Here is a 16,605-nt window from a genome sequence, read left to right as displayed (position 1 = left end):
CAGGGAAGTGTAGAGGAAGTAGAACCTCGAAATTGGTTGGGTAGCTCTCAAACATTACACGTTATTAAAGAGGCACTTCTAATGAAATCAAAGAAGTGTACGGGAAGTAGAACCTCCACAATGCTTGGGTAGCTCTCAAACATTACATTGTATTAAAGAGGCACTTCCGATTAAATTAAGGAGGTGTAGGGGAAGTAGAACCTCCACAATGTTTAGGTAGCTCTCATACATTACACGGTATTAAAAAGGCACTTTCAATGAAATCAAGGAAGTGTATGGGAAGTAGAACCTCTACAATGGTTGGGTAGCTCTCAAACATTACACGTTATTAAAAAGGCACTTTCAATGAAATCAAGGAAGTGTACAGGAAGTAGAACCTCCACAATGGTTGGGTAGCTCTCAAACATTACACGTTATTAAAAAGGCACTTTCAATGAAATCAAGGAAGTGTATGGGAAGTAGAACCTCCACAATGTTTGGGTAGCTCTCAAACATTACACGGTATTAAAAAGGCACTTTCAATGAAATCAAGGAAGTGTATGGGAAGTAGAACCTCCACAATGGTTGGGTAGCTCTCAAACATTACACGTTATTAAAAAGGCACTTCCAATGAAATCAAGGAAGTGTGTGGGAAGTAGAACCTCCACAATGGTTGGGTAGCTCTCAAACATTACATGGTATTAAAGAGGCACTTCCGATGAAATCAAGGAGGTGTAGGGGAAGTAGAACTTCCACAATCGTTGTGTAGCTCTCAAACATTACATGGTATTAAAGAGGCACTTTCGATGAAATCAAGGAAGTGCAGGGTAAATAGAATCTCCACAATGGTTGTGTAGCTCTCAAACATTACACGTTATTAAAAAGGCACTTTCAATGAAATCAAGGAAGTGTATGGAAAGTAGAACCTCCACAAAGGTTGGGCAGCTCTCAAACATTACACGTTATTAAAGAGGCACTTCCAATGAATTCAATGGAGTGTACGGGAAGTAGAACCTCCACAATGATTGGGTAGCTCTCAAACATTACACTGTATTAAAGAGGCACTTCCGATGAAATCAAGGGAGTGTACGGGAAGTAGAACCTCCACAATGGTTGGGTAGCTCTCAAACATTACATGGTATTAAAGATGCATTTCCGATTAATTCAAGGAAGAGTAGGGGAAGTAAAAGCTCCACACCATTGGTTTTAAAGTCCAAAAACTATTTACTTCATCATAAGAGTCCAGGACACTTTACACTGAAAAAAATACTTATGGACTCCACAAAAATAAACATGGCAGGCCTACTTCTCCTTTAAGTCTTGATTTCTAAAGTTTTTCTAATTCCAAAGACATGCCAGAGTACATTTATAGATTATTATTATTATTATTATACAGTATTTATATAGCGCCAACAGTTTACGTAGCGCTTTACAACTTGAGGGTAAACAGTACAAATACAATACAATTTGATACAGTAGGAATCAGAGGGCCCTGCTCCTTAGAGCTTACAATCTAAGAGGGAAGGTCAACAGATACAAAAGGTAATAACTATGGGTGATGTGCTGATTGAGAAGATAAATGTACAGTTGTTAGGTGGGGGCTCTGAAGAGATGAGTTTTCAGGGATCGTCTGAAAGTGGATAAAGTAGGAGAAAATCGGACGGATTGGGGTAGGGCATTCCAGAGGATGGGGGAGGCTCTGGAGAAGTGAAGGTGCTGGGTCTGGTTGACCATTCTGCAACAAATATAATTATTATAGTTGTGGCTGCTGGTGTGGGGACGTGCCGCCCACGTTATTAGAACAACCAAAAAAAAGCTATTGTGCAAAACCCACAAACAACCACCAAAATGGCCAAATTAAGTGTGCAAGTGAATACTTTTGGCCCTCAAATTGACAAGCACCCCATATATAGTTCCAAGCAATATTTGTGCTTATAATAATTTTAACACAGGTGGTAGCCCCAGGAAATACATGATGCCTTCCACTCTAAAATGATTGATCACGATTTAGGCCAATTTTATCTAGATGTAATCCTTTACCATTTTCTAACACCTAAATTTGCTGTTAACCCAACCTAATCCCTAGAACAAACTGCTGACCTAAGTCTAACTCTAGAACAGGGGTCTCAAATGGGTGGCCCTCCAGCTTTTGAAAAACTACAAGTCCCATCATGCCTCTGCCTGTGGGAGTCATGATTGTAACTGTCCGCCTTGCAATGCCTCATGGGACTTGTAGTTTTGTAACAGCTGGAGGGCCGCCAGTTTGAGACCCCTGCTCTACAACATATCTTTCAACCTTAAAACTTACACCTTTAATCTGAGCAAACCTCTAAAGTTAATAAAAACCCAACCCCACAGTCAAAACCCTCAACCCAAAGACCCCTAGACCTAAACCTAAACCTAAACCTGACATGCATGGCAATGAAACAGTTTAAAGGCCTTTTCACATGAGCTTCAGCTTGTATAAGAGCAGTGTGAACAGAGAGCTTTGACAAAGCATTTGCAGAGCTTTCAACAAACTTTGTTGAAGCTTTTAAAGCATCATTCAGCTCCAGTTTGTAATTCTTGAACACAGATCCTACTGGCAGTGCTGATTGCCATTTTAAGCAAGCTGCTAGCAGGCTTCAGCAGGCTTCCAACAAGCTTAAGGAAGATCTGAAGCCTGCTAGCAGCTTGTTTAAAATGACAATCAAGGCTCCCAGTAGGATCAGTGTTCGGCATTTACAAACTGGAGCTGAATGGTACTTAAAAAAGCTTCAACAAAGCTTGCTGAATAGTCTACAAATACTTTGTCAAAGCTTGTTGCTCGCAGTGGGGGAGATTTACTAAAACTGGAGCACTTAGAGTCTGGTGCAGCTGTGGATGGGAGCCAATCAGCTTCTAACTTCAGCTTGTTCAATTAAGCTTTGACGATAAAATCTGGAAACTGATTGGTTTCTATTTCGAGCTGCACCAGATTTTGCACGCTTCAGTTTTAGTAAATCTCCCCCCACTGTGTGAAACAGGCCTTTCGGTTTAATGGCAGCCCCCGTAGGTGTGCACAGCTTATTGCATTAGGGTGTGCACCCAAAAGACCAAACACACATGCATGTATATATATATATATATATATATATATATATATATATATATATATATATATATATATATATATATCAGTAGGGCAATGGACAGTGTCAACAGAGCAGTGGCCGATGTCAGTAGGGCAGAGCTTGGAGTCAGTAGTTTATTTTTTATTATTTCTCATTATTACTTACCATTTTTCAAATTATTTTTTTACAATATTTTTTTATAATAATTATTTTATTTTTATTCTTTTTACAACTTTTTTAGGAGCCCCATTGGAGAACGTTGATGAAATATCAGGGGTCTAAACAGACCCCTGATGTCTCACTATTGAGACAGAGAAAGGGACTGAGGACAGAGATTCCACAGTCCCTTTTTCTGCAGCCAAGCATCAGGGGGAATCTGCACAGCACAGAGTGATTAGGATGTTCCCAGGCACACCTGGCACACCCTGTGCACATGCCTATGGCAGCCCCGCTAGCTCCTTATATGTACTTTCCTTTCGTTTCCCTGCTCCTCTGTTCAGCCAACAGGATACCCGGTGCATCTTATTGACTTCCACCTGACTTTTCTACAAACCATTTCAATATTTTGGGGCACCTCAAATTGCAAAAGCTCACTATTTTTATTTTCCAAGGCCATGCTAACAAGTGAACATGTAACAATAACGTTCATTAGCAAGAACTAAAAGCTAAACTTATTTATGATATATTTATGAAAACTGTAGCACTCAGAATCTGGTGCAGCTGTGCACATTGGTAGCCAATCAGCTTCTAACTTCAGCTTGTTCAATTAAGCTTGGGCAATAAAACCTGGAAGCCGATTGGTTTCTGTGCAGTTGCACCAGATTTTGCACTCTCCAGTTTTAGTAAATAACCCCCATGGTCTCTTCTCTATGTATATAGTTAGTGTTTGGGAAATGTGGTCAAAATTGTTCAGAAATTGGACAGACATTTTGCTGCACTTGTTAGAAGAATTACTGTTTTTTTTTTTTTACATAATTTAGAAAATTGTCTAAAAAAAATGAATCCTGTTTTCCTGCTTTTCTCCTTTGTGCTAAACATTACTATTTCAGCTTTAACAAGCCATAACTTGTGTTTGTATGAACATTTTCTTAGGTTGATGGCATATTGAAGGACTTGCCCTACATTCATGAACCAACAGGAACCAGAACCTACTACTCGGGGGCTCTTACTAACCTACAAACACATTTTGGCATGGGTTTAAGCTATGGCAGTTGGAATTATGTACGTGTGACCTTACCAAGCACCTACACAGGCGCCGTTAATGGTCTTTGTGGCAACAACAATGGAAATCCATCTGATGACTTTGTCAAAAGAGACGGGGTGACAGCCAAAAATGCAAAGGAATTTGGAGACCACTGGAAAGTTGGAGAGTTTGCTGGGTGTAATGATGAATGCGCCGACTGTCCACAGTGCAAAGATGAACAAAGAGAGGTCTACAAGAGCAACCAGTACTGTGGCCTTCTCATGAAGTCTGATGGACCATTTGGGCAATGTCATGCCTCCGTTGACCCAAAAGCTTTCTTTAATGACTGTGTGTTTGATGGATGTGAATACAAAGGTCTCCAGTCAGTTATCTGTGATATCATGGCTTCCTATGTTCTTGAGTGTCAAAGGAATGGATCCACAATTAAGGATTGGAGAACACCATCTTTCTGTGGTAAGTCACTTTATAGAAATAAGAACACTGCTGTGTTTCCAATTTTGAGAAGGACGTGAGTATGCAATCTAGTGTACTCTTCCAAGAAATGGAACTCGCTCACCGCTCCAACTGCCCAATAGCCACCAGTCACTGTTAAAGCGTGAATCAACCTAGTAGATCCTTGAACTTGGTCTTTCTACCTGTGAAAGTATCCAGGTATTGTTTTCTAGTGTGCTGTGTGCTATGTCAAGAACAACTTTCCTGTAGCTTCCTCTGCTCTGGCAGGAAGTTTGGAAAGCATTGTGGACTATTCTAATAGCTCAATATTGGGTTATGACCCTGAGCATGGTGTTTAGAGACCAAACAAGGATATATCCATTAAAGGAACCAGAAAGATCAATAGAAAAATTCTACTGTTTTCCTAAATCATTTCCCCCACACAGCCAGGCAAAAAAAAATTTCCACACACTCCAGTTGGCTCAAAAAAATAGTCTAGGCGTTTTGGTTTTTGGTGTTTATTTTGGAAACAAAGAACTTTGATAGGGATTGGGGGTACATGGGATGCCCCAAAAATGAATAAACCTGTAAACAAATGAATGAGGAACTGCTAAAGTCTCTGGCTGCTAAAGTTCAACTGAACTGTGCTGCACACGAGTGGGAGTAATGGGGCAGCTGAAATAAAGTTCCAAAAATCAGTAATGAAGAGTCATCTTCTGGCTGTATTGCATGGTACCTGGCTGCTCTAGACCTAAAGTAGAGATATAATGGGGTTCTCCTGACTGTCTTGCACTGCACTAAAGCTGTTTCCTTTGGTCCCAGACATGTGTGGTATTGCACTACTATCCTCTCTGTTGCTTCAGGTATGATGGCTGGTGTTTACTCACTCAGTCCATTTAGGTATCTCCTAGCATCCAGAAAGCTGCTGCACTGGCTTCTCTGCTGAACAGGCTGCTTCTGGCGTGGCTTGAAGTCTGCAGCTAGGCCTAGCTGAGACACAGGCTGGGTGATATCCTCAAGCTTATTTCCTCTCTCTCCTTTCTCTCTCTCTCTCTCCTCTGTCCCAGGGGGCAGAGGCCCTAGCACAGAGGTCACCTTCAGATGGTTAAACCCTGGACTCTGCTCTCAGATTGCCAGACTTCTGAGTATTTATGAGCTGTACCCCACCTTCTGGGCCTTGCCTCCCAAGGGAATGGTGGAAACTCCATAAATATTCAGGCTGCAGCCTCGGTCCCTCCACCTACTAGGTTCAGGAAATATCTACATAGTTCTAGAAGACAGGGGGAACAGAGCCACAACTTTTGAAGCACTGCACAGCCTCCTAAAAAAAATTAACACATTATCCTCTGCCTGTAGAGGAACTACATTACATTTACCCACTCTAGCAACAGTGAGGGTGTTACAAATTCAAGGTTTTTAACTTACGCTTGATCCAAGTGCCGATTTGTCCAAGAACATAAAATGCTATGTGCTGCATACACTTGCCTGTAGTTGGTTAGCTAAAGATAATCTTTAATTTACACCCCACCTTTTGTATTCTCAGACATGACCTGCCCTTCAAACAGTCATTATGAGCTCCTCGGAAATGGTTGCCCTGCCACCTGCTTTGGTCTGACTGCTCCAACATCTTGTGTGCCGGCTTATACTGAAGGATGCTACTGTGACAATGGCTTCATTCGTAGTGGTGGGGACTGTGTGTCAATGTCAAACTGTGGCTGTGTCTTTGGTAACACCTATTACAAAGCAGGGCAAGAGTTCTACTCCGACAGCCTTTGCCAGAAGAAGTGCATATGTGGTGCCAATGGCATAACCACTTGCCATGACAGCCCCTGCGGAGCCAACGCTGAATGCAAAGTGGTGGATGGAGTCCTAGGATGCCACCCTAAAGAGTTTGGACAGTGTGTAGCTTGGGGAGATCCGCACTACATCACTCCAGATAAGCTTTATTATCCATTCCAGGGCACCTGCACCTACATACTTTTGAGGTTGAAGAAAGATAATGTTGACTTTGAAGTAATAGTGGACAATGAACCATATGGCGATGTGGCAGTCACCAAATCTGTCACAGTGAGAGTTGGAGATTACACCATTCGCTTGCAGAGAGGAAGAACTTGGAGCTCATTGGTGAGTATATTGGTTCAATTTCAAATATGGTTCTTTTAATTAAACCACAATTGCAACTAGGAGATGCCATACACATTGCTCAGCATATTGAAAAAAAACATTACAGGGCATGCATCTTTTCCTACTAATTAGACTAAAAGTAACCAAATCTTGGAATCTTGCACATACAGCAAGGTGGCACTTCAGACTTATTCCCATTAGAATGTTCAGGTGTGAAAGAAGATTATCACCAAGCACAATGTTGTGTGTGCCTTCAACCAGATTTCCATCAATAGAGCCTGTAGGCCCATAGTCTTTGACAACCAAACCAACTCCCCTCTTTTAGGTAGACATGTGCAATTCGTTTAGTTCCAAATTCGTTTTTTAACGAATTTTGACAAATTCGTTAATTCCGAAATGTCCGAATTTTCGAATTTTTCAATTTCCGAAATTTTCGAATTTTCGAAATTTTCGAATTTCCGAATTTCTGAAATTACGAATTTCAGAATTTCCACATTTCCGAATTTCCGAAATTCTGAAATTACGAATTTTCAAATTTCAGAATTTCCGAAAATTCAAAATTCAAAATTTCGGAATTTCGGAAATTCAAAATTTCGGAATTTCGGAAATTCGAAATTTGAATATTCGAAATCTCATAAATTTAAGAATTCTAAAATTTGGAAATGTAAAAATCCAAGAATAAGAATGAAAATCTGAAAATTCAAAAGAATGAAAATCTGAAAATTTGAAAACCAGAAAATCGAAAAATAATAACTAACTAATAATAAATATTAAATTATAGGTATTGGAATTTCCTTTCAAATTTGGCTGTTAGTGAATGTAACGTTTACGAATTTATCCGAAGTTACAAATTATTCGAAATAACAAATGCCGCATCTAAACAAATGGAACGTAATGATCTAATAATAATAAATAACAATAATAATAATAAAAACTTTTTACTATTATTATTTATTATTAATTTGTTCCATTCCATTTGTTTACATGCGGCATTCGTTATTTCATGTAATTCGCAACTTCAGATAAATTCGTACTTGTTACGTTCACTAACAGCCAAATTTGAGATTCCAATACCTATAATTTAATAGTTAGTTATTATTTTGAATTTTACTGATTTTATTTCTTTTTTTCAGATTTTCAGATTTTTGAATTTCCGAAAATCTGAAAATTCGGAATTCGAAAATTGAAAAATTCGGAAATCCAAAAATTCGAAATTCAGAAATTCGCAAATTTGAAAATTCGAAAATTCAGAAATGAGGAAATCCAAAAATTCGAAATTCGAAAATTCGGAAGTTCAGAAATGTGAAAATTCAGAAATTCGGAAATCCGAAAATGTGAAAATTGGAAATTCAGAAATTTGGAAATTTGAAAATCTGATTTTTTGTTTTTCCGTATTTCTGAATTCCGAATTTCCGAATTTCGGAAAAAAGCAAAAAAAGGAATAAAACAAAAACAAACAAATTTTCTCAGTGCACATGTCTTACTTCTGTTAGATCACTTCTGTTATACAGAACATGTTTTATGATTCTAACCTAACTTAGAATAATGTGACCGTGTGTAAATAAGCACATATACTTTAAGATGACTATTTCAATTACTGTAGGGAATATGTGTAGCCAATGAATATGCAGAGAAAGTCTTGCTCTCTGCCTTGGCTATTTGAGGTTTGGAATAAACAGCTCAATAATATCAAGCTGTATCAGTGGCCAACTGCCTCTGCAATTAAGCCCCGAAAAGGGCAAAACCCATCTGAGGTGTGCTCTACCCAGACTAACAGGAGTTGAAGCCATCTTTTGCTCACTTTATTCACATTTATGCAACGGGGAGTTAGTGTCTATGTGCAGAGGACCGCCATTTTGTTGAAGCCTATTAGAGCCTGACAAGCCAATCCTGCCTGTCTTGCACCAGTCTATTCACATGATGATCCGATTGATAACGGTTTGGTGGCACTCAAGTGGTACTATTTTTGATAACATCACTATTTTCAATGACTTCACACCCCCCCCCTTTTTTTTCCACAAATAGAGTTTTCTTTTGGTGGTATTTAATAATCTCTTCAGTTTTTATTTTTTGCGCTATAAACAAAAAAAGACCGACAATTTAAAAAAAAAAAAAAAAAAAAACAATATTTTTTACTTTCTGTTATAAAACACATCCAATAAAAAAATGTAAAAAATAAAATTTCTTCATCAATTTAGGCTAATATGTATTCTGCTACATATTTTTGGTAAAAAAAAAAAAATCCCAATAAGCGTATATTGATTGGTTTACATCTACAGACTATGGGAAATTTTTATGGCATTTTTATTTTTATTTTTACAAGTAATGGCAGCTATCAGCCCCAGGACCCAGAACAAGCTGCGATGTACCTGTACGTTACTTTGCTCTAATGAACCGCCCTGCCACAGTAAAATTACGTGGGGCGGTCCGGAAGCAGTTAAAGTGTATGTCCATCCTATTTTTTTTTTTTGAGCTGTAAATAGGCTGGACACACACTTTTTTTTTTGGATAGTGTGGGTGAGAGTTAAAATTTCTTTCAGGTTTTTATATCTGGCAGGAAATTTGAAGATAAAACTGCCACTCCACTGGTAGAAATCTAGAATAATTTCATATAATAGTCTAATGCCCTGTACACACGGTCAGATTTTCCGACGGAAAATGTTCGATGGGAGCCCTTTGTCGGAGTTTGTAGGCTCCATCGGACAGTTTCCATCGGAATTTCCGTTGCACAAAATTTGAGATCTGGTTCTCAAATTTTCCGGTAACAAAATCTGTTCGCGTAAATTCCGAGCGTGTGTACAGAATTTCGACGCGCAAAGTGCCACGCGTGCTCGGAATCAAGCAGAAGAGCAGCACTGGCTATTGAACTTCCTTTTTCTCGGCTCGTCGTACCTGTTGTACGTCACCGCGATCTTGAGGTTCGGAATTTCCGACCAACTTTGTGTGACCGTGTGTATGCAAGACAAGTTTGAGCCAACATCTGTGGGGAAAAAAACATGGATTTTGTTGTCGGAATGTCCGATCGTGTGTACAGGGCATTACACAGTCCAGGGGCTGCAATGGTCCTCCCACATCGGGGTGCTAAGGACCGTGTATATCACCTGTTCCGGCTCAAGGTCAGCATCTATATATACAGTCCTCCACACTTTGACAAAAGGGGACCTTTGCAGCCTCTGAAACACATTGGGCCATCTTATTGAACAAAAAATAAAGCTTATTTTTAACTTTTACCAATGGTGTGGTACTTTTTTTTCTTTTATTAAAATCTTTATTTTTTTTGGTACCAAGAAGTAAGGTACAATTCAGCTTTGTAGGCACGTCAAGATTAAATTTCTACATGGCTATAGAGAAATAAATCTTAAAAAGAAAATTTTACATCTTATGGGTATGGAAGTTTTGTGGCCATAACTTCCATAATATAACGTAACCAGTAATGGTAATGATGGTGATCACAATTCGTTTTTTTCCACATGATGTTGACTTAAAAAAAAAATCATCATCTTTCAAAAGTACCTCAGTTAAAAAGTGTGAATATATAGCATGTTTTGCTAATTTTGTAAAAATATATATATATTTTTTTTTTAGATCAACGGAGAGAGATACAATCTTCCTATCCGCTCCCAAAGAAGGGAGTTTTGGATAAGCCAACAAGGCAACAACATCTTCGTTCAGACTAAAGACGAGTTTACAGTCATGTTTGATCAACAGTATTTTGTTTCACTCTGGATACCGAGCACCTACTCCGGTTTCACTGAAGGCCTCTGCGGAAATTTCAACAACAATTCTAAGGATGAGTTCCGCCTTCCAAATGGCAAGCTCGTCAGTGACGCAGCAGTATTCGGCGAGTCCTGGGTAGCAGCCAGAAAGGGAAACGACTGCAAAGGGTGTTCTGGCGATCAGTGTCCAAAGTGTGATGAGGCTGGCTCCGCTATGGCCAAATCCCCTACTAAGTGTGGAATGATTGCGGATCCTGAAGGTCCATTCAAAGACTGTCACCGCCTGGTCCAACCGGCTATATATGTCAACAGCTGCGTCTATGACATTTGTAATGGGCGTGGTGGCCAGGAGGCCTTGTGTGCCAACCTGCAGGCCTACACAGCTTTGTGTCAAGCAAAAGAAGGAAAAGTTGAAGCTTGGAGGAACCTAACGAGCTGCCGTGAGTTTTTTTCTTGTTTTTGCTTTTTTAATTAAATTTACCAAGCCTTGAAATCGATTTCTCCTACAAACCATGTCTTTGTTCCACAATCTTGCATTGTGTTGGTTTTAGCTTGCCTTTAATTGGTACTATTTGAGCAATTCTTTTCATTCCACTGCTGTGCACAGGGTCAAAACAAGTCAAGGCAAAGGCTTTGTAAGTCTTCCAGTGTTGCTAAGGTGTCTGTGACACATTCTCATATTACAAAAGGGTAAAGAATACTGCTTTAGCAGCCTACACAATCTGGTTGGTTCATCATGGTTGCTGTCTATGAATGTTTTTTGTTGGTGGAAGAGTGTAGTGTGTACCTTAAATTCACCCACTCTCAGTCTGAACACCTAGGGCAGGGGTCTCAAACTGTCCCTCCAGCTGTTGCGAAACTACAAGTCCCTAGAGGCATTGCAAGGCTAACAGTTACAAGCATGATTCTCACAGGGATGATGGGACTTGTAGTTTCGTAACAGCTGGAGGGTCACCAGTTTGAGACCCCTGACCTAGGGTTTCCTTGTGCATCTTGACATTAGGCAAAAGAAAAGAAACTGCATTATCAACTCCAAGTGATCTATAAGAGCAGCAACTCTGCTGTGAGATAAACACAGTCAATAATACACAATTATAAATAGAGCTGCGCTGAAACAATTATACAATTATGATAAAGAGCTGCGCTGAAACGCCAATACAAATTATTATATATGAATCTAATAAACAGTCCAAATGATAGAGAAAAAGGTCTTCATGTGAAATGACCAAAAAAGGCATTTATTAGATATTGCCAAATCGCCAGTGCAAATATTGAAAAATAATTAAAAGATATATAGTTCAAGCCCCAGGATGACATCAGCATGTGACGAAATGCATCGGGTGGAGCGACGTGCTGACGTCACTACACTTCTCTGATCCCGGGAAGCGTTCTTGTATTAGCCGGCCAGCTTGTGTTTTCCCCAAATGCATTTTTAATGATTTCTGGATATAAGTGCAATTTTTTTTGTTTTATTAAAGTTTTATATTGTCAGAAACTATTAAATCAGGCTAAAGCAAAAGTACAGTTAAATCACACTTGTGTAATAATAAAGGTAAAAAGAACAAATGTAGCCAAAGTTCAGTAACCGGAACAGATAGTCAGCCAAGCCAGAAGTCAGGGATCAATGTAGTGGAACAGCAAGCAGGATCTGGAGCCAGAAGGGATGTCAGCAAAGCTGGTCTTTAAACAGGAACGCAGGAGATAGTTTCTTGTGATGTGACCAAGGCGACGGCAGAGCTCCTCTGAACTGGACGGTCTATGTAGGCAGGACTGACAAGCAGGATCATCAACAGCTGAGTAACTGTGGAGAGAGATGGGAGCTGGCAATTAGCTGACAGCTGAGTGGCCAGCTCAGAGAAGAAGGGACTGAGCCCAGCCCTGATGTATATGTTTTTTACACTATGGCCTTATATTTTGGGGGGAACTTCGATGAGTGTGATATCCTGGGGGTGGATTCTGTGTCGTGGAGGGCTCCAGCCGATATTGAGCAGAACTTGTTGCTGACCCTTTGCCTTAGGAATCCACACATGGTGGGAGTTGCCATCTTCATACCCCTCCTGGATAGATAAAGGCCCTGGGTGTGTATAAGCCACAAGTGTCTTTGACCTCTCATTATAGGAGGTCCATATAGGTTGGTATCTAGCATTTTATATGGTGGAGGTCACACTTCAATTAGGGTGTTGGATGGTGTCAAAATCACCGGAAGGATTCCTCTTATCATAACTTGGACTATATATCGGTTCATTATTTTTCACTATTTGCTCCTTGTCATTAGTTCTGGTTAATACAAAGAGGGCAAGCTAACACCTTAAAGCTTTATACTCTTGTGTGGATATGGCATTTGTCTTTCCTAATAGGATACTAGAGTCAACCAGTTAACTGGGGTAGAAGCTAGTGCTGTACAAGTCTGCTGGCCTGAAAGGGGTGAAGGTGGAGTAAGTCTAAATCCATTCATGGCTAAGGGACAGTATTGTGTCTAATTGATTAGCAGTACCCTTACTTTGACATGGAAGGGTTCTGTGTTGGATTCCTGGCAAGGATCCCAAGCATGGATTTTGTATTTTCTCCTTGTTCTTGTGTAAGTTTCTCTCTAATGAGTTATTGGGAGTCCACTCTCAGTTGGCCTACACTGAGCATTCATGTGCAGGCACCTAAATAGTCAGCTAGGCTTTGGTCCACAAAGCATTAAAGGAATTTATTATATAAGTAGATTTCAGGAAATTATTCTGGCGTTACTCAAAATATACGCATATAGCTACAGTGATTTCAATTTTAGCAATATTTGAATAAGCCAGTCATTTTCTTCACTTTGCTTCTGGAATAACTTTGTTTATTGCCCTGCAGCCCTTACCTGTCCACCCAACAGCCACTACAGCCCTTGTACCCAATCCTGCAAATTCACCTGTCATGGGATTCTGGAACGCAGCTCTTGCAGTCAAACATGTTTCGAGGGATGCGAGTGTGATTCTGGCTACGTCTTTGATGGAGAAAATTGCGTTACCCTTGACAAATGTGGCTGCATTCATAATGGAAGATATCTCAAGGTGAGAAAAGAAAGTTGTACAATAACCTAAAGGATTGTTAATGCTAATCCAATAACGCCCCCCCAAAAAAAACTAGGGTGTAGAAAACTCACTTAAATGCAGCAATGGATTAGCAATGGTTACATTGGTTCTCCATATAATATGGAAACTTATATTTTTACTTGTAGGACTAGAAAGACTTATATAAGCAAAAAAAAATAGATTTTAAGTAAAGGCCCCTTTCACACAGGCGGAACGATTGAGTTCACCTGTCAGTTTTTTCAGGCGGACCCGATCGGAACCATCCATTGCCCCTCTATGGAGCAGCAAGTGTCAACGGACACATGTCCACTGACACCCGCTGACATCCGACCTGATCCCATCCATCTGACAAATCAAATTGGGTGACAGTCAGATGTAAACGGACAGGCGGTACATTTACAGCCAATCGTCCATAAAGGAGAGCGGGCTGTGTCTGTGTCCACTCTGCATAGGCTGAGCAGACACGGACCTGCCATCTGCCTGCTCAGTGGGGATCAGCGGACAGATTCCCGGCTGAGCAGGCGGATCCGCTTCCAGAGTCCACCCATGTAAAAAGGTCCTAAGAGCTACTTACAGCATTCACAAGCATATTGGAATATTTTATATGGTGTGGGGGGATTAGACTTAATACAGGGACAAACTCACTGTTTATTTAAGAAAACATCAAGTTTATTCCACAGGATATTCCCAAACAGAAGAAAACCATCTTGCCATCAATCAAACAACAATAAACTTCTGCTCTACCAAACCCTACTATGTCCATAGACTGACCAGTCCGTGGTCTTGTAGTAAGTGTCCTTACAAACGTAAATCCTTTATATCCAACATCAGGGATGAGCAGCCATGCTCCTAGATGTCTCCTCACATGGAGACACACTCTATCCCCGAGAGTTAGGACCACCTGCCTTAATCAAGACCTGAAAAGAAAACCTTAAACTGCGGTCCACGGACTTGGGAGTCTGTCCCACCCGGATCTCTATCAGACTCCCAATAAAACCAGCCCTGGAATGGACATTACCAATACAGGGTAAAGAACTATCATTCTTTACCCCAAAGTCTTTGCTGGAATTATCTTAGATTGCAAATCTGTTGGTAGCCTTTCAGACTGACATGGTAATGAGAACATTTACAAAATATGTAATTTGGGTGAGCTAAATGTCAGTACAAAGGCATTTCCATCTCGAAAACATTAGCCATTCTGCATTTAATTTTACTTAACATGACTCTATCAAAAGGAAAGTATGCGGACTGTCATTGTTGGTCTTCTTTTCTCATTTCTATATTTGTTCAAAGACACAGAAAGCATTGCACCCCACATCAGCATGACAGCCAGATAAGTAATGTGACAGACCCAACCAGGACAGCAGCTTTTGGAAAGGACTGCAGAGTAGCCTCTTGCCTACTGACTATAGGCCCTGGCTTTTAAGGGGGCTCTATTTTTGGGAGGTGTGTGCCTGGGGAACCCTTGAAGTGATCTTGCTTCACTTGGAGAGCCTCCAACTAGAGCTTCCGGCAGATCGCGTCTCTCAATTCCAGCACATCCTGGGAAGAACCAGGCTCTCCGTACTGGGCCAGCATCTTTGGCATTCACCACTGGAACTCCAAGTCCATGGTGACCAGCTCCTGGAACACTCCTTCAATATCACCCAACACTGGGTCCTGGCGGTGGTTTGGACTGCCCGTAGGGAGGAAGCAGATCCCACCACTGCCAACCAAATGTGACGGGCCGCTTGGCACCCATTGGGTGCTTCCATCAGTATACAGCTTCCTGCAGTCCGGAACCAGGAACCAGGTGTTATAGCAGAATATTTCAACTAAGCTAATGTTGTCTAGATCTTAGGTGCAAAATTTCGCTATAATACCTGTTTCCTGGTTCCAGGCTGGAGGAAGCTGTATACTGACGGAAACACCCACGAGGGGTGCCAAGCAGTCTGTCACAAGTAACATTCTCAAAGACACTTCAGCAATAGAAGCCCCTTTTCCAATCACAAAGTCACTTTTGCCTAAAGTAGGTCTTTTTCATGATAAACCTTGATTAAAAATGTTTTCTTTCCTTATTGTCTCCACAGTCCAATGAATCCATACTGAATGACAACTGCACCCAGGAATGTACTTGTGATCCATCCGGGCACATCATCTGCTTTAATAGGACCTGTGCCGATGATGAGAAATGTCAGCTTCTGGACGGAGTGAGGTCTTGTGTCAGCACAAGTAAGTAATAATCATGTCTACCTTCACCCAAAAGTAGTATGTCAAATTTGTGTGGATGGCTGCCAAGCCTAATCGGACATTAGATTCTTATATTTCTCTGTGGACTCCAATGGCAGAAAACACTGAAGAAAAGACCGAAGAATGAGGCCAACTAAGGGGATTAGTGAGTATCAACATGGCATTGTCATAGCAACTCACCCATTCACGTAAAATATCTGCCCTGCTGTAGCTTCTCTGGCTGTTTGCTCAGATGGGGACAAAAATGTATTTAGTCTACATAGAGCCTGGCCTCAATATAACGGAAAACTGATGGGTTTTATTGGAACATCAAACCAACCAACATCACTGTACAACCTTCCTAAGGTTCTTGTCCACAAAATAAAACAAAATAAAGTAGACCTTTATAACAGCAAATGGGTGGCCGCCATCAAACCAACACTCTCTAATTTAAAGTGGTCATAAACAATTACATAAACCCAAAAAAGCCTCACGTGATACACAGAGACTAAGCAAATCCCCCCTACATAAATTGTACGTATGTGCTTATCTTCAACCCTCCCTCCTCTACAGCCTTCTAAAGCACACATTTTACATAGCATTTCTGATCCTCAGAAGGCAGGGGTTGGAGATCTGATGTCACACACTGCAAAGAGAGGCAAACTGAGTGTATTATGAGAACTGAGTGGAGAGAATGGACACACCCCCTTCTACACAGATAACAGGGAATCACAATGATCACAGGCCATGTGCTGGAGCTCTTCTCCCGCATCAGCCTGGATCCC

General features: G+C 40.6%; 1 protein-coding gene across 1 annotated transcript in view; it reads left to right on the top strand.

Annotated features, from left to right (window-relative positions):
* Positions 1-16,605, top strand: part of LOC141110300 (IgGFc-binding protein-like) — a 117,466-nt gene that overhangs the window by 73,333 nt on the left and 27,528 nt on the right. Inside the window, exons 24-28 of the mRNA XM_073601596.1 lie at positions 4,164-4,728; positions 6,251-6,831; positions 10,417-10,987; positions 13,392-13,591; positions 15,682-15,823. Of these exons, the coding sequence (XP_073457697.1) occupies positions 4,164-4,728; positions 6,251-6,831; positions 10,417-10,987; positions 13,392-13,591; positions 15,682-15,823 (2,059 nt within the window). The remainder of the gene's footprint in view (positions 1-4,163; positions 4,729-6,250; positions 6,832-10,416; positions 10,988-13,391; positions 13,592-15,681; positions 15,824-16,605) is intronic.

The sequence above is a fragment of the Aquarana catesbeiana genome, linkage group LG10 (genome assembly GCF_042186555.1).
Source record: "Aquarana catesbeiana isolate 2022-GZ linkage group LG10, ASM4218655v1, whole genome shotgun sequence".
Taxonomy (NCBI): Eukaryota; Metazoa; Chordata; class Amphibia; order Anura; family Ranidae; genus Aquarana; species Aquarana catesbeiana.
Note: the sequence above shows the minus strand (reverse complement) of the source record. Positions and strands in the feature narration are given on the sequence as shown.